General features: G+C 41.5%; 1 protein-coding gene across 1 annotated transcript in view; it reads left to right on the forward strand.

Moving 5' to 3' along the window:
• The first annotated feature begins 228 nt into the window (after window positions 1-228).
• Window positions 229-18,217, forward strand: part of LOC138045045 (tetratricopeptide repeat protein 27-like) — a 32,559-nt gene continuing 14,570 nt past the window's right edge. The window contains exons 1-8 of the mRNA XM_068891399.1: window positions 229-232; window positions 1,905-1,957; window positions 4,071-4,149; window positions 8,082-8,168; window positions 8,462-8,522; window positions 9,306-9,358; window positions 12,990-13,067; window positions 13,176-13,287. Of these exons, the coding sequence (XP_068747500.1) occupies window positions 8,136-8,168; window positions 8,462-8,522; window positions 9,306-9,358; window positions 12,990-13,067; window positions 13,176-13,287 (337 nt within the window). The 5' untranslated portion in view covers window positions 229-232; window positions 1,905-1,957; window positions 4,071-4,149; window positions 8,082-8,135. The remainder of the gene's footprint in view (window positions 233-1,904; window positions 1,958-4,070; window positions 4,150-8,081; window positions 8,169-8,461; window positions 8,523-9,305; window positions 9,359-12,989; window positions 13,068-13,175; window positions 13,288-18,217) is intronic.

Below are 18,217 nucleotides of genomic sequence, written 5' to 3' on the forward strand. Positions count from 1 at the left end.
GAAAAGGATTACAAAGCAATTTTCCCCGATAATATACAAATACTTTTCAATTGTCTTCATCGATGACTAAACAGGAATGTATTCGCACCTCAGTTATCCTGGATTATTGCTAGTTATACACTTTGTAAATGCAGGGAGAGTGTTGGTTATCGCTCGGTTGTGGATGCATTGCAACAGCGCTTTGGAGGTTGCCGCCACGGCTTTCTCATCGTTGTGTTTCACTGATAGTCGGGTCTGCTCTGTGGCCTTCAGTAATTACCTTAAGCCGTCACTTCTTATTGTACATTTTTAAACCCTTCCTAGCGGAGTCTATAACTGTTTGTGCTCGTATCATCTTAGCTTTTTATGTTAGGCTTTAGCAGCAGAGCTGGCAATGAGATTGAGGAGCGTTCTTTCAAAATAGAATGCATAAATCTGGCCCCAGTTGTTCGAGAGGGTGGATAGCGCTTCCACTTGATAAATCACTGTCCACTGTACAACTCAATCGGTTTTGCTAGCCCTATCCGCTGGATAGTGGATTTATACGGGTGGATCGCGTTATCCACCTTTTGACCAACCAAGGCCGTGCAGTTTAAAGTGCTGCTATGACAAAGAAAATCAAATTTGTATTTTTATTTGGATTTCAAAACTATGTTAACTCAAAACCACTAAGTGAGCCAAGTTTTGATCCATTGATTTTAAAAATTCACCTGGTTATTTTAACAGTGGAAGGTTTCCTATTTAATGGACTGCCACTACCTCTCTTTGAAATCTTGAGAGAGCAGGATCGAGAGAAAATGACGTCAAAGGACTCAATAGTTTAAGAATGCAGTGCGTGTATACGCGGATGAATTGATATGCAGCACGGGAGTTTCTGGCTTTCATACTTTTTAAACTCGTGTTATGCACTTACACACTGAAATTTAAGTTGTGAGAAAATGACGTCCCTTTTCCTGGATCCAACCCTCTGAGGTCCAACTGGTCAGTTTAGAACGTGAGTAATGGTAGCCTGCAAAACGCAGACGTATTTCCAGGGTCTTTTCTATCCCCTGAAAATTTTTTTCCGGGGGAGAGAAAAGACGACCGGCAATACATCTGCGTTCGCAGGCTTAGAGTAATGGCGGACCGTGAAATCCAAAAGTTATATTCGAAGTAAACAACCTTTGGATAAAAATCAAAGCTCAAAATTTGGCCAGTCAAGTGTTAAACAATCACACGTTCAAAATCTGAAGGAAGAAAGGAACTGATTCTTTGATCGTCGTAGCACTTTAAATGCCAAGTGCTCCAGGTACTTGTTGTTGTTTTTCGAATGAATCTGAACCAATTTTCTGAATTCGATGCATCAGAACAGTGCAGTGAACTTGTGGCACAACAACGAGGGCGATTGCAACGAGAGCACGAGTCATATTTCTCAATTAAAAGGTTTTAGGTTTTTGTATATCAGTCCAGTTTCCTGGTAAAAAGACCGCGTACGAAAACAGAAGTCCGTTCTATCACAAGCATCAGTCACAAATCATTTTTACCTCGGTGACCGAACTCCTGGCCCCAGAAACAAAGATCTCGCCTTCTAATATTAACACAGCGATATTTTTGAAAAGGTTTAAGTGTTGAGACGACATCTCAGAAACCACGCTAGCACGGTAGAGCCCTTCAGTGCTGGACACATGCTGAAGACGCTAAATTGTTTTCAGCATGAGGCGTCATTCAGACTTATGCCCCTGCATTACCGGTTCTCAAGAACGACCACAAGTCTGAACAAAGCCTTTTTCATGTTGCCCGGGAAACTGGCCAGTGGTAGCACCACCAAAGGTGGTACTGAGCCACAATCCCCCTTTGAGATGTAGTAACAGTGCAACTCGCGTGTTTGTTTTCCAGTTCCATTGAATAATTAGAGGTACTAATTTTATCTAACCTTTTCCCAACAGAATGCGGAGGCCTGGAATAATCTTTCTCATGTCTACATAAAGAAAGGACAAAAGTGTGTATTTGTGTTCTATACAGTTGTACTTTAAGGTTATTAGTAATAGGAAATCGTATTAACGCGAGTGCATTTCGTGATTTATGGGCCCGAGTGATGTTTTGAAAGTTCTCAAAATAGACCATATTCGTATTCTCAGTATTGGACTGGAACTACTTGCAATGGAGGCTCATGCGGGGGAATATATTAAAAAGTATTTGCATTTGAAAAGATTTCCCGGCATTAGCCTCCATTGCATGCTAGTTCCAGTCCAATACTAAGAATACGAATATGGTCTATTGCACGAACCGTAGGCGAGTGCAATTTGAGAACTTTCGAAACATCACGAGTGACCATAAATCTCGAAATGCATGAGCAGGTTCATACAACAAAATTACTCAAACGCGCTACTTTGTTTGTGCTCGTATTCTTCCAGTTTTGGGTTTAATTTTCTTTCAGTCGCCCATGTTTGCCAGACATTGAACCAGGTCTGTGTAGCTTTCAACGTGTTTTTGTTTTTCGCATTTTCTTTAAAGGGCCACCGACAACCACAAGTCTTTGCGGGCGTGCAAGCTATCGGCGCCATTTTCTGTAATACAGAAACTAGTATTTCTTGAAAAGTCAAATTCCATCGCCTCACACGTCGTGTTTTGGATGTCCAGTAGCTTTTAACTTTGTTAATATTTTCCTTAATGTTTAAATATTGTATTTTTGGCGTTATTTGGGTGTTGTGTTCGTGTTAAAATCGAAATGAAAAACTGTGAAGAAAGGTCGTCCGCCGAGGAAGGAAAAGCGCCATGTTATTTGGCTCACTACTTCAACCTTAAGATTATGGAACGAAAGGAGGAAGGCGTTTGGATTAAAAAACAAATCGAACAGCGAATTCGCAGAAGTTCTTCTTCACGGGATGTTTCTGAAGCTAACCTTCCTAATCGAGTGCGCGGATAATAACAACGACAAAGGCGCACAAAGGACACTGGTTGTCGGTGGTTCTTTAAGTTGCTCAACGATGTTTTGGTTTGACACAGCAAACCGACTGTCAGCCATTTTTGTTCACTTTGGTGTTCAAATTTGGCGCTTCCCTGGTGTTTCCATAGCAACTTCCGTATTGCACTCTATAACCTGGATTGCACTCTATAACCTATTTATGCATTCGCCATTGGCCAATCAGAAACAAGATATTTTGTAGAGTATATAATAAGATAATATACACATTGTCTTGTCATATTTCGTTTACGGACATCTCACATTGCCCCATTTCACGCACGACACATATCGTGGTTTCTAAAATTGCTTTTTGTGTTACTAGTTAAGGTCATAATTAAGTTACCGGGTAAGTACGATCGTCCGGGTAAGTGTAGTGCTGAGAAGGACTGTTTGAGATGACATTGACTGACATCTCGACGACCTGTGCGGAAGCTTGTTCAGAGTCAAGTGATTTGTGTAACGTCAGTAGATAGTATGAAGACTCAGGTCGTAGATGTCGTTGGTCAACTTATTTGTGATGTTATTGGTCGACTGTCAGTTAGCCTAGATGTAATTGGCTATCAAGACTAAACAGTGATTGGTGGATTTCGATCTGTCTCTACAATACATCTTAGACTTTGACCCGACATATAGACGGATAGAAATGCACCAATCACTGTTTAGTCTTGACAGCCAATTACATCTAGGCTTGACTGACAGTCACCCATAACATCACCAATAAACCATAAGACCACAGTTTTTATAGTATTTACTGACGTTACTCAAATCACTTGACTCTGAACATGACTTCCGCTCAGAAACGTCAGTCAATGTCAACTTAAAAAGTCCTTCTCAGGACTACACTCACCCGGACGATCGTACCTTCCTTTATTATGATATGACTCCTGGGACCCGTTTCTTGAAATACCCGAAACTTTTTGGGCCTCTTTCGGGTGTCATAATTGCCTCTTTATTTTAAGAACGGAGAGAGTTTAAGTCGACAAACCTCACTATAATTTTGCTTTTTGTTATCTTCAAAACATATTAAAAGACCAGCTTATGAAAACAAGCAGAAGGCAGTTCCTTAAATCGCTTTTCGGGCCCGAAAAGTTATGGGGACTTTCGAGAAACGAGCCCCTGGATTCAAACCATTTACGATTTTATTTAGGTCACGTGCACACCTTACCCTCAAAGAATCGCTTAAAGGAAACTATGAAAGCTGGCACGTCTGGGAGAATTTTCTATTGGTGAGTTCCGTGCCTACTGCGTTCGTAAAGCTGATGCGACAAAAGCTTCTTGAAAGAGTACAAACGTCTTGCTTTCTTGGTTAATGTATACGCATGTCATGATTATATTAGGGTGTTCCTAACTTCAACCATTGAGGAAAAGTAGCGGTGTTGGGAATGTTTGTCAAAAGAAGTGTCAATGGTTAGGGTTAGGGTTAGGGTTATATCACTCACCAAAGCGCAGACTTAAATGTCGAAATCGAATCGACCGACACATGGTGCGAAGACAGTCTCTGTCGATCCCCTAAGCTCACGAGGGATTAATAAATTCCATTCGGAAGATGACTTCCAGTTGGAGAGTGACATCGAAGCTATCACGAAGTTTATCAAGTTATGAGTCAAAGCCATGTAAATCCAACTTTAACAACATGACTGACACGAAAAACAGTGAGGCAGTCAAGCAACCAACCCATGCTTCCAGACGCTAGTGTGTGTGGCGGACCAGAATGACGAATTGTCGAAAGACTCGGTCATTGATTATGTATGGAAAACTGATGAGGAATCGGTACCGATCTCCAGATAGATGTTCTGTTTATATTTATATTTGCTCTATCTCCGATAGAGCAAATATAAAATATAAACAGAACATCGATAGAGAACCGATAGAGCAAATATAAACATGCTCCCCGCGACAGAGAACCTTCCAACTCAGATGTAACAAATCTTCGAAAGTAGGAGATTCTAATTGTCGTTTTTATCTTGTTACCCAAAGGACCGCGAAACATAAAAAAAAAACTTGTCATGACCATTGTGTATTCAAGATCAATCTGTTACTAAGCGTTCAACAAAATTGAACCAACAAAATAAGAGTTATGTGTATCAAGAAAAACAAGAGAGTATGAAGGTAAGAGAGGTAATCCCTCATATTGGCCATATTCCCATCGTAATCCCTCTTAAGTTATTTTTAGATCTCCTGCGAGATCCGGTATTCCCACGAGAGTTAACTGGTAGCCAATCATGTCCCCATTTTCGCGAACGACGCAAATCATTGCGTGGGAATTCGCTCAGCTGTCAACATTGGTAAAAATGGGGACATATGATTGGCTATCAGTTAACCCTCGTGGGAATACGGGATCTCGCAGGAGATCTCAAAAAAAAATTAAGAAAGATTACGATGGGAATAGGGCCAATATGAGGGATTACCTCTCTTACCTTCATACTCTCTTGGAGAAAAGCTGTAGATCGTTTTCACTGTCACACAACAAAAAAATTAATTCGAAACCACTCAATAAAAAAGGCCAAGAACTTGGAACGTTGTAGGAAACAATTTTTTAAACCACCTCTTCAATTCTCAGGTCTGTGCAGCTCATCGTTTCTGAGTTATTTGTGGAAGCATTTCACGCAACTTTGCAGAGTTGTATGGAGACGCCATATTGGTGGATCAAAGTGGTCCACCAATATGGCGGCCGGTAATCAACAAAAACATCTGTTGTCCACTTTGTGATGAATGAGCTTACTTTTGGCTCATGAGGTAAAATAGATGTTTATGAACACATCTCCTAATGTACTTAAAGGCTCAAACTGTTGAGATTCAAAGGGATAGACATTTTTTCCAACCAAATATCTTTGGATCATGGTGTCACGCAACCCTAACCGTAGCCCTAACGAAAGACATCACGGAACTGGAAACTTGAAAAAATATATATTTCTATATAGGTCATTTTCAACCTCGTATAGATTAAAATTCAGAAACCTTGCGATCTTGATGTTAGAATTTAATGACGTCGCTGTGAAAACCATCTATTTATCAGGAGATATTGAATATACATGCACTTGCTGTGATCAATTATGGTACAGATCATCTGTCTCTTAAGTGTAACAGTAACCAATATAGTAGTAAATGTTTGTAACGTTTGTCGGAGGAGTGTATAACTGGCTCAAAAAGTGTTGATAATACTGAATGTATCTGCTCTTCTTGCCATTCTAACCTAACTGAAGGGAAGTTACCAGCCTTTTCTATAGCAAACAAGATACAGTTTCCTAAAAAAAACTCTTTTGCAAGAACCCTTAGGATTTAGGGTTAACCCCGCATTCCATTTATGCAAATACGTGAACTTTCTAGGCGTGGTCAATTATCTATCCATGGTAACGTTGTTAATGTGCCAGCTGATGTGAGTTCAAAAGTAACTACTTCACCAAGGACCATTAATGAATCATAAACCACACCAATTAAACTGAAACGACGCTTAAGTTACAAGCATCATTATAGGTATGAAAATGTCCGACCAGCCAAAGTGTTAGAAGGAGCAAACTACCTTGTGTAGACTAGTGAATTGTTCTAAAACGAGCAAATACAAGTAGAGAAAAATTGGCAAGAAAATGTGTTCACTGCTCTTTCAGATCCAACTGCTGTAGGCATTAGTAACATTAATGCATGAATGGGAAGAATTTTTAAATGTTCCTACCACAAGTAGTAGTGTTCCTGATTACATTCAAACGTTTGCTGAAAACATCCAAAATGTTCAAGTAACTGTCGATAGACGTATTGATGAGATTGCAACAAACTCTAATGACAATAATAACACAGACAACAGTGATGATGAGTGGTGCGAAGTAAAAGAAGGACCGTTTGGTGTCACATATACTTTACTGCAACAACCAGGTATCACTGAAATTTGCAGATGGTATCTAGCTTTGCACCAGGAGAGGGTAATAGACCATTAGGTATATTTATGAACAAAGACTCTGAGTTGTTGGCATTCCCAACAATTTCTGTGGTAAAACCAGACCTGATAACAAGGAGAGAAAAATACCAAGGAGTTTGTTTCAGCACAATGTGTAAGTAGGAATTAAGAAGTCGAGATAGGAGAATTGCACAATCAGTACCAAAGATCTTTTATAAGTTGAAAATCAAATCAAACAAATTCAAAATAGCGCATCTTTGTCTCTTCGAAAATGTAAATCCAAAGGGAAGAAATACGCAGGTGACCTAAAATCAGATGATTGTGTAAATAAATTACTACATCTTGATGAACGGTTTAGAGTATTAAAAAACTAGAGAGGATCACCACCTTATATTGAAAAATGCAAAAAGGTAATCCCACATGGTTCTGCTCATTTTCTACAGCAGAAACGAGGTGGTCGCATCTTTTGAAAATCCTTGTTAGACTTGTGGAGAAAAAAAGAGCTAACTGATGATGAGACTAACAATATGACCTGGCAGCAAAAATCAGACCTTATTCAAAAAGACCCTGTCACCTGTGCTGGGAACTTTGAACACATGGCACAGCTCTTTATAAAGGAATTGTGAAAGAGTAATCTTATTCCTGTTGGAGAAATAGAAAATTTTTTTTTAATTTGCAACATTATTTACAGTACACACTACTTACAATATTAAAACTGGCGACGCCACTGATAACGTTACCCGAAATAAGGGTATCAACAACTCGCTTCACAGTCACAGTACTTACAAAACTAACACTAACTTCTATCCCCAGGGTTAAGTTTCAGCAAAGTGGATCACCTCTCATACATGCATTATTTTGGGTATCTAGTCGCATATGAGATCTCCCTGCGCTGTTACACCATTATCTAGCCTGCGAACAGGCTCTTTCGTAGCCCCGAGTGGATAGGGGCGGGCCCCAGTCCTCTTGCGGCTACAAAAGTAACGTCTCGCGGCAAAAGTACAAAAGTAGCCTCTCAGTAACGACAGTGGCACTTTGATCGTTCTAACGAGTCAAACGCTCGGGGTCGCTGTTTTGTTCGCAGTTGACTCTTTAAGTCGGTGTCGTGCTCTCAAGGCTATCAGATTTGATTTTGATGAAGAGTTTGTTTCAAATTTTAACATGCAAGGAATGACATGTTATTTACCTACGAAAGTTACTGATCTTTTTTTTTTCATTCTTGAAGGAACTTATCTTATGCTGTTATATCTTGGTTTATTCTCATTACAGGTCTCTGTTGATGTTGGTTCTTTCAGTGACGCTATTACTGCATATCATCGCTTGATGGACTTGCGTGACAAGTACTGTGATGTTGAGGTTAAAATTATGGCCACAGTTGTTTAAGAGCGAATAACAAAAATCATTTGGACAGCAGCAGCGGAAAGGGCTTCCCATCGATCCTGGCAATAAGTGGTACCGAGATCTAAATTGAACTGACCCAAGACCCACACCCAATTACCCATAGCGGCACTTTTCAGTGAAACCACCATAAAAACCATGTCCTCGGCTTAGCGATGGAAAACCTGAGAAAGACCCTCGATATAACGAACTAGATTTCCCAGTAATATTTACAGCCGTTGATATGAAATAAATGTCTGTTATTTTTTCAGATCATAGGAATTCTAGTAAAAGCTGTGAATCAGGGACTTTTAGACTGTAATAAAAAATCAGGTATGGTGGCAGGTCATCTGGCGGTGGACTTTGCCAGGCGTATCTATCACGTTATTTAGAATATTGCAGCCCCTTCATGGTCGTAGGTTCGAATGTTGGGTCAGGGTTAGGGCTAAGGTTAAGGTTAACCAAGTGAATAGCCTATAGTCTTTTTTTCGGGCGCGTTACACCTTGAAACATCGTAAGTTGCATTTGTAAAATATAGTTTGTACTCTAAGAATACTCTAATTAGTGTCAGTTTCCTAGCTCTTGCATTCACCAGTAGTTTTATCAAGTACGTACACGACTTAAATAATTCCTAGAATTTCCTCAATGTCTACTTGTTGAAATAAATTTAATAGCTTGTTTGACTTATGTTCTCGTGTAATTAGTTTGCAGCGTTTATTTTTGCCAACAGTGAAATTTGTAAATGTTTGGTACTATTATAAAGGCTTGGCGGTATTTCCATTCTTCACTGAAAGCAAGTCTTGCCTATCTAACTTGTTGTCCACTTACACTCCCTAGTGGAGTAAGGAATTTTGAAGGAAGGCATATTCTTGGTTTGCACCCACGTGACACGGCGGCCATGTTGGATGGCAATACAATACAATTTCTTTTCGCAGAATTTGCATGATAATCAAGTTTAGCTCCCAGCAGAGAGACAGGTTATTCTTCTTACCTCCAACATTGCCGCCGTGACGTCAGATGCAAACCATCAATTAGGGATGTAGTGGACTGCGGGGGGAAGGGGTAAGGTAGTTGTGAATTTATAGTTCATTCATTTACTTTTTCCTTTGTTTTAAGCGTCGGATCTCAGGCCGAACCTTCTTAAACTAATGGGAAGGCTTACTTCTCAGGTACGTTTGTTTTTGTTGTGATAGTACACTGTAAGTGCGCTACACACTATGTCACTGGGTTGTAAGAGTGTAAGTCAGTGGTGCCAATAGGGCCGCAGCGCGTGCATAAATCACGAAAATAAACAGGTCTGTTGAAAGCGTGCTTGAATTTCAACAAGTGAGCCCCAAAATCGGCAAGACGCTGATGAATAATAATGCAGCTGCTATTCCCAAAACGATGGAATTACCTGGTGTAAATAACCTTGGCTATGAGAATGAGTTTTTGACTTTGCAGAAACAAGAGGTAATCGACACCCAACCATGGCGGCTACGCTTATGTTAGCTGTCTCTACTTTTAGTGCTATTACGTTCTGGCGTATACTGCCGCCTCTATAGTCGGTCAGCAAGACCATCTCACTGCCATCGTTACAACTTATTGCTTACGAATTGCTGAATCAGGAATTTATAAATCGAGGCGAGCGACCACCAAGTGGTGTAAACATGGCCTTCTACCTCTGGCTATCCCAGGTTTTGATCCGCTGTTCGACATCACGGTTTTTAAGGATGTCAGTATTAATCCTGGCCCTGGAATTGCTGGTGGTGATTAACCAAAGTCGCCGCTTCCTACGCGTGAGGGTCTTGGAGTTCCTGAAACAAACCAGCCATGTTTGACAAGCAATTTTCATAACCGCGGTAACCCTATTTGCCATATTCAATACTCAAGACATGAACTACTCGCATCAGCCCCCATTTCCTTGGGATGATAAGTGTTTTTTCAGCCAGCTCAAACAGCAAGGGATTTTTCGATACAGAGGAAAAAGAGCAGGGAAAAAGCGATCGAATAATAATTTATTCTCTATTGCTACAGAAATCACTTGCAGCGATCTACATACCGTATCTATGACAACATGCACAGCCTCCCCTGGGTACTCCACTTTTCAGGGCAATAACAATCGCTCGTATGGTGATGCTAGTATTCCATCTGTGCTCTTGTGTAATACCCGCTCGCTTACTCCAAAGATCGACGAACTTGCGAGTGTTTGCTTAGTGAATTCTGTATAACAGTCCTGGCTTCACGAAAACATCCCTGACTCCGCCGTCCAACTCAAGGATTATGTGTGGTGGAGTAGCCGCATATGTCCGATGCAGGGATCCCTTTCTCTAGACTTCCCGTCCTCAAGCTGAATGATTCTGTCTCTGAGACCCTGTGGATTTGTCTTAGATCTCGGCGACTGCGCAGGTCAATTTCAATGAGACAGCGCCATTAGAAACTTTGGCCGCTGGATGACCGCCTTCTCCTGGGATCATTTCTTCTCTATTGCATCGTGTGTGGATAAGTATAAACTATCAGCGGCGATTGACTTCTTCCTACCCTTGAAGTCAACCCGTGCGAAGGAGTCAGATAAACCCTGGATAACCCCCAGAATCAGGACTTCAATATCCAGTAGACAAAAAGCGCTCTCAAAATTCGGAAAAGATTCTCCTGAGTTCCACCGCAGGTGCAACGAAGTCCAAATCGCCATCAAAAATTGCAGATAAGTGGTGGAAAAATGTGAAGAGTTTGTCGGGATCTTCGATCGCTCGTGACCAATGGTACCATCAACTAATTGGCAGAACAACCATCTCGTCTGTCCAGGACCTCTGCGAAAACATCAATCAGTACTTTGTTGGTCTAACATCCCCATTTACCCCTCTTACGCCTTATGATGTCAACAGAATCCCTGTGCACTAGATCCCGAACTGCCTGCTAGTTGCACCAAGGGAAGCGTACATGGCACGTTGGGCCATTAATTAATGGCCCTGACGCAATTCCAAATATAATTTGGAAGTTGTTTGCCTTTGAGCTGGCACCGGTAGTGGCTGATTTGTACAATGCATCGTTGCGCGAGGGGTTTCTACCATCTACACTCAAGCGCGCATTAGCAGTGGGCTTATCCAATGACAACATGCAGTGTACCGCATAATGATCAGATAGGTCAGGGTCCTCAACATTATAGTTCAATACAATATCCTCAGTTGCCCTTGTAATTATCAAGTTCAACGTGCCTTTACGCTTGTGTGTAGGCTCTGTAATATGCTGGGCCAAGTTATAAGAGTCTACAATATCAAGAAATTTAGCCGCCAGACGATCACGAGATGGTTCATTGACATGAAAATTGAAGTCACCCATGATCAAAAGCCTACCAGAGGTAACTGAGAAGTGTTCGAGCAGATCGTTGAAATCATGAAAGAACTGGGCGGAAGTAAGTTTATTAACTTTTGACGGAGAAGGGCGATAAACAACTGCAATTCTAACAACTGTTGATGCAGTGAGCAATTTCACCTCCAAGTATTCAAAAGTCAACATGGTACATGGACGAATGAATATCCCCGGGGACTCAGCTCATTCACAACACGATTGGATAACCCATCTGACTTGGTCCAAGTTTCAGGAATCCCCAAGATGTCAATTTGATGATCAACTACATGGTCTTTGATTAATAGCGCCTTATTATTTATAGAGCGCGCATTTAAAAGACACATAGACATATGGCAGGCATTGCTGGCCTTTAAAGGCAATCGCTGAATGGTAATCAGATTATTGGGATTACGACAATATCAGGCGTATGAGCTTTTGTTGATGACCTCAATGTGTGCGATACACGGCAGACATGACATAAGTCTTCCATGTTCCTTTTTGACGATGGTGTTGTATTTATTGTCATCAGGCTTGAGTGACGAGTGGACATTGTTTTCGAAAAAATGCGAGTAGATGTTGAATGGTTGCATGATAAATGGCTGTTTTCCTGGCCATGAGAGCGTTGAGTAATTCGCACTGGTATATTGATAATTGTGAATCAGGGCCGGGCTGCGGGTGTATATCGCCACTTAGTTAAATGTGCAATTCCAAAAAATTCAATGAAGCCACTTCATTGTTGTAGTAGGTAATACGAGATTTGTAGTATCGTTTTACCTGAATGCTATGAATGCCATTGTTGATGGTCTTAAATAAGGTAATTTAGTATTCAGATTCAAACAATTTACCGCAAAGAAGACAAAAGGACCAGAAGTGTTGTTGATTGTAATCCCCATTGTTTCCATGGTTGACGAAGATGCATTGAATCATTGGCCTCGAAAGCCAGAATTATCTGACAAAAAATCATGAATTCTACTGTCATACTTTAATTTTTTCCCAAGGAAAGCAGTCTGTCTTTTACCAGATATAAAAACATATCCATCTGTATCTAAGACGATTCCAAAAGAGACGGTTTCAAGGCATAAAAGTACCAAAATCAGGGAGCGCACAAAGCCGTGGAACATCATAATAGGCCATTTCCGAGTTCTGGCCTTCCTCATCTTCAAAGCGAGTCTAAGTGCGAAGTTTTTGTTATGAAAATTATTTTTTATTCATATGTAAAGTAGAACTAATTACCATCACAAAAACTTCGCACGTAGACTCGCTTTGAAGAGGAGGCAGAATTGAACTCGGAAATGGCCTATTCTCCGCTTTGGCACAACTGCCAAAGACGACAAGGTTCCGTTCGCTTCCTTTTTGAAGATCATTTGAGAGGAATTAGAAAGACTGAACAGCGAAACCTTTGGAGATGTAACGTGAACAGTTGATTTAGGTTAGTGGCAATTGACCATGTTAACTCGTCTTTCATGTTTTTAGGTGACCAACAATTCTGAGGTGTGGAAACTTTACTCGGATCTTTGTTGGAAAGAAAAATCTCAAGAAGACAGAGAAAAGGTTTGCTCTGCTTCGCTAACTCTCGTTTTGAGATGATCGAAATGTTTGATGTCTCATGCACGCATTATTTTTTGCATATTTCGGTGATTAAATGTTTTGAATTTTTAGGCTTTGCATTTTTTGGTCAAAGCACACCGAACTAGGACACAGTCTTCAGGCTGGGAAAATGACATAAGTCAATTCAAGGAAGTTATAGCGTTAACTCTTCACCTCAGTGATGGTAAGCAGTCTCTCTTACTCCCTCATTTTTCCTTCGGTTTCCTGTAACAGCTTGGAAATAATAAAACAGAATTAGAAAATTAAACGAGCCTTAGCTGTAAGGTAAAGTTTGATTGTGATTCTACCATATCCGTGGTGAATCATTAAGGGATAATATGATAGGTGGACACGGTTATCAAGATACAAATGAATACAAAGGAAAAGAACACGAGGTGGGAAGTAGAAAAAGTGTGAGGGAGGGCATGTTAACCCTCACTGAGTCACCAGGGATGTGGAAATATCACAATCAAACTTCACCTTACAGGTTAGGCTCGTTTAATTTTCTAACTCTACCCAATCACGGTGACGTCACTTCCGGTTAACATGAGATTTTACAGCAATAAACGTGGACAGAATTATTCCAACCCACAAAATCGATTTATCTAGCACAGCTCCAGCAAAGCTATTTCCAGCAATAACGGGTTTGTTATATATGGGACTTAGGAAAAGTTAGTTGGCAAGATCGTCCGATGTGTTACAGGATTTCATCAGTGGGATTCAATTGACCGCTCTCGATGCAGTTGCTGATTTGGCGCTGAGCCTTAAACTTCGCTATATCCCCCCATAACAGCTTTAATCCATCGCGCAATTGCACTCGTACCAACGTTCCAATAAGGCATGACATATGAAAGGAGAAGATGGCCATTGCCATGGTCACGGTTAGCTGGGTTTTTCCAAGATGGTGTTCAAGAGTAGAGTAAGTGACTCTTTAGGGTATTGTAGGGTTCTTCCTAACAAAAAACGACATGAGGATTTTCCCCAGCTCTGTCCGGCTTGACATGATCCTGGATGTAGGATAAATAATAATCATGAGTTTTCTCCATGGTATAAATTCTCAGAAATGACGGTGTTTGACACCGCTCCCCCGAGGGTTAAAGCTAGCCGTTTGAAGGTCAGGTCTTCGAGAGAGAGCTTGCCCAAAGGATGCAACAGTTCCACATACTCTAGGACAGGATTAAGATCCCATGTTACCTGATATCGAGGAGTAAGGTTGTAACCGCAGTTGAACACACTCTTCAGGTAGTGCACTATAAAGGGATGGTTATCCACAGCATAGTGACAACCAGGAAATTCATATCCCATTGAATAGCTTTAGAGTTCTGAGCGAGCTGTATTAATCGTCGAGTATGACAGTCGGGTAATATGAAAGCGTGGAGAAACCTTAATACATCGTTCACACTCGGAGGCACTGAGTGGATCAGTTCTCTCTTGTAGACCAAATGCGCACCATTTGCGGATGTGAACGTCATACTGCTTTGTTGTCGCTAATCATTCGCTTCAAGAGGACATGAGTAAGTTGGCAATCTCGCCCGGAATGTTGCCCTTAATGAACTGTCGCCTGACACCTTGCATTTCAAAAGTTGCAGTTTTCAGGCCCAGAGGGTGAGCATCCCCACGTACCGGCAGAGAAAAAGATAAGTGTTAGTGAAGTGTGACCAATTCACAGAGAAAGCATCCACATATGATGCATATGTGGGTCTTGATTCCAGGAAGCTTAGATACTAGTTTGATATTTCATTCTACTTGCAAATAGGTCGATCTATGGAACACCGAAAAACACTTTTTTTTTTTCAAACAAGCCACAATTCAGTTCCCACCGACTCTATCCCATCTTAAAAACGGGGCGAAAGAGAATCTGAAGTTACATTAAACCACCTCGGTTGATCCGCAGCAGAACGCCAACTTTGCTTCTTAAAGGGCCCATAAGCAAATTCAATAGGCCATGGTATTGCATTCCTTGTTCCTGCATCCCCGATGGCATCAGTGATGTAAGAAATAGAAGTCATGTTGTCAGACATGATCCTGATGTGCTGGTTGGACAGTAACCCGAGTAAGGACATAATCCCCAGCCTCGCGGAGAGTGATTAAGCATCTCCTGTAAACTTATATTTGGGGAACCACGGTCAATAGCCCGCAGAGCTGTGGAGATGACCCACCACTCTAACATCACCAATGCTGTCAGCAGACGGAGGCACATTCACAACGAAAATCCTTAAGAGATGTGAATGCCATTTCTTCGTCCCATTCCAAGTGTCTATAATACAGAGGACCAAACTACACCCCAGGGAAAATAGATACTAAAGTTCCTATCAATGTCACAAGGCTTTCTGGCACAAAACAACGACCTTGTCAGCCTCCTTTAAGGATACGCATGGATGTAGCGTTTACTGAACAGAAACCCTAAGAACTATGGGCACTGCGTAGAAGGAAAAACAGACTCGGTCGGGTGAATCACAAAACCCAAGCGAGTAAATAACTGGGCAGCATGTAAGGTAGCCTCACGGCAGGCCTCCTCAGAATCCTTCACGTAAAAAAAGTAGACAATATAACAGAAACAACTATGTCCTTACAAGGTGAGTACGGTGGAAACACTGGTTTTTGTACCCTAGTAAAGAGGCAAGGACCACTTGTCAGTCCCATGGTTTGGGCCCAGACCTGGAAGGCAGAAGTCCCCTCCATGCAAACTTGAGGTATTTTCTGGAGCTAGGCGATATAGGGATGGAATAGAAGACATTGCGTATGTCCATAGAGGACATAAAACACCCAGGCTTCATCAGCCTTATGGCAGATCGTTGAGTATCCATCTTGAACTTACAGTAGGTCATTGCTTGATTTAGGGACCTCAAATTGAAAATAACTATATAAACCTCAACTTCCTCTTTTGGTCATAGGAATATCGGAGGAACAGTTTCTCCTGTTTTCGATTGAAACCATTCAGTGATTTTTGCATCAATAGCTTCTTGCTCAATAATAGGACATTTGAATTCTGGATGCCGGGAGCTTGGGGTGTAACCTGGTGTAGAAAGATTCACAGTAGATACACACTGTAATAAGAATGTGTCGGAATAAACCTTTGCTTTTCGTAATTGGTCAGAAGTGTTGTAATTGTTCGTCAAAGGTGCAACTGACCTAATAACACTATTAACGCTACTCGTGTAACCAACCTGAGGATTACAGCTTAGCGGTTTGTCACCTTTTTGGACTGGGATTTTGACCGCCTTGCTTCTACTTGGTTGTGGTAGGAATTTTTTTTCCCTTAAGAAAGGCGTTGCAGAATAACACTTGCCACTTGATTCCAAATCATTTCACTTGATTTGCGTTAATTGTTAATTTCAGTTAACAGTGTCCCCAATTAGTGCTCCAGCGCTAGAACAATTAGACACTTGAAGTTCCTTTCCTTTTTCTTTCCTCTGAAGGGGCAAACTGGGCGTTCGGGTCTGGTTTCAGAAATTCTCGGCGACGAAGATTCAGTTCCCGGTTTCCTGTCAATGCTATAGAGCAAAGGAGTGTGCGAGTGTAGCCTTGAATTCGCCCGATGCTTTTTAACAGGCATTGATAATGGCACAAAATGAGAAAACATGAAACTGTCGAGCTTTCTATAAGGAGCCCTGTGTGGAATAGGTGGTATATGGAGACAACTGATTCCAAATAGCTATGTTCACGTTTGAGGAGACTAACAATTTAGCAGTTTTCTGGTCTTATGTATTTTTCGACCAGCTGCTCTAGCTTCGGTTTAGGGAGATCGCCTTTGATAAGCTTTTCTAGCACAGTGGCCAGCTTGGCGTTAACTTGTTCACCTATTTTGTCAGTTGCCGAGAACTCCTCGGTTACGTTATCAAAACTTGCCCTAGGGGATACCCCTAAGTAATTTGCAAGACTACCATTGAGCGCAGACGAAACCTCTGCGCGTTCGCCATCACCATTAGAGGGCTTCTGCTCATCACCTCCTGGACCATTCAGAGCTTTAAATTTGGCTTCAGTCTCTTACTAGACCTCTTGTTTCAGTAGACTGCGAGCAGTCCCTTCATAAATCAGTCGAGCGGCCCGCTTTTCCGAGTCGTGTTTTGTCACGCAATGGAATAGAAAGACCGAGGGAGGTTTGCGGTTTTTTATTCGATTGCGTGACAAAACATAGCCTGCGAACAGCAGACGCATTTCCGGTCGTCGCTTCTCTGCCTACGAAAAATAGCGTCTGCGATCTCGAGCTCCAAAACGATTTCCGTGACGTCATTTCTTTTCTTCTTTACTCGGCCAATGAAATTGAGTGATAGAAAGATGTTATTGAAGACACGCGGGAAATCGCGAGGACCGACAACTGCTTCAGAAGTGGCATTATGCACCCATGAGTGAGGAAACGCCGGAAAAAGTTACCTCGGCCGAAGGAGGTTGTTTTTTGTGTAAGGATAAAATTCCCAGTCTCAAGGAGAAAGTGAAGATCTTTGGCAAGAGTGAATTGCAGATTGGTGCATTAATTCATCGCTCACTTGGAGTCGATTTGGGTGTTTATGTCGGCAGCGAGAACCTCGCGATATGTCGCTTGTGTTATAACATGTTGAATGCCTACAACAAGGCCTTAAAAAAAGTCAACCAGATCGTCGATGGTATCAAGCAGAAATTTGAAAGTAACGGACCTCTCCGTATCAAAAGATTATCGAAAGATTTAACAAAAGCGCCGGAGGCAAGGAAGAGTTTAAGTTTTGACTCCAACCCGTCGGGTGAAATTTCGCGGGAACCACCATTACCAGTAAGCTTAAAGCCTCCAGATAATGTTTGTGTGTCTGCTTTTACAAAGCTTCCGCCGGTTTTTGGTTTTGGTGCCATTAGCCCAATCGCTCCACTCTCGATTTTTCGAGCACCAAATTGTGTACAATCGTCGGGAATTGTTGGTCCTATGCAGTTGTGTCCAATGTCGTCCTCAACACCAAAGACGCCGCGCGAGATTTCAGAACGATCGATCACCGAAACGAAAGTATATCTTTCCGTTGAATATCCCAGCAAAACTGTGCGAAAGGAATTAAACGATGACCTTGCAGTTCTTGGAAAGGCGATTGCCTCCGGTTTCGAACAGCGCATTGCCAAAGCAATACTGAAGAATGTTAAACTCAAGAAAA

This window comes from Montipora capricornis, chromosome 4 (genome assembly GCF_036669925.1).
Source record: "Montipora capricornis isolate CH-2021 chromosome 4, ASM3666992v2, whole genome shotgun sequence".
NCBI classification, from domain to species: domain Eukaryota; kingdom Metazoa; phylum Cnidaria; class Anthozoa; order Scleractinia; family Acroporidae; genus Montipora; species Montipora capricornis.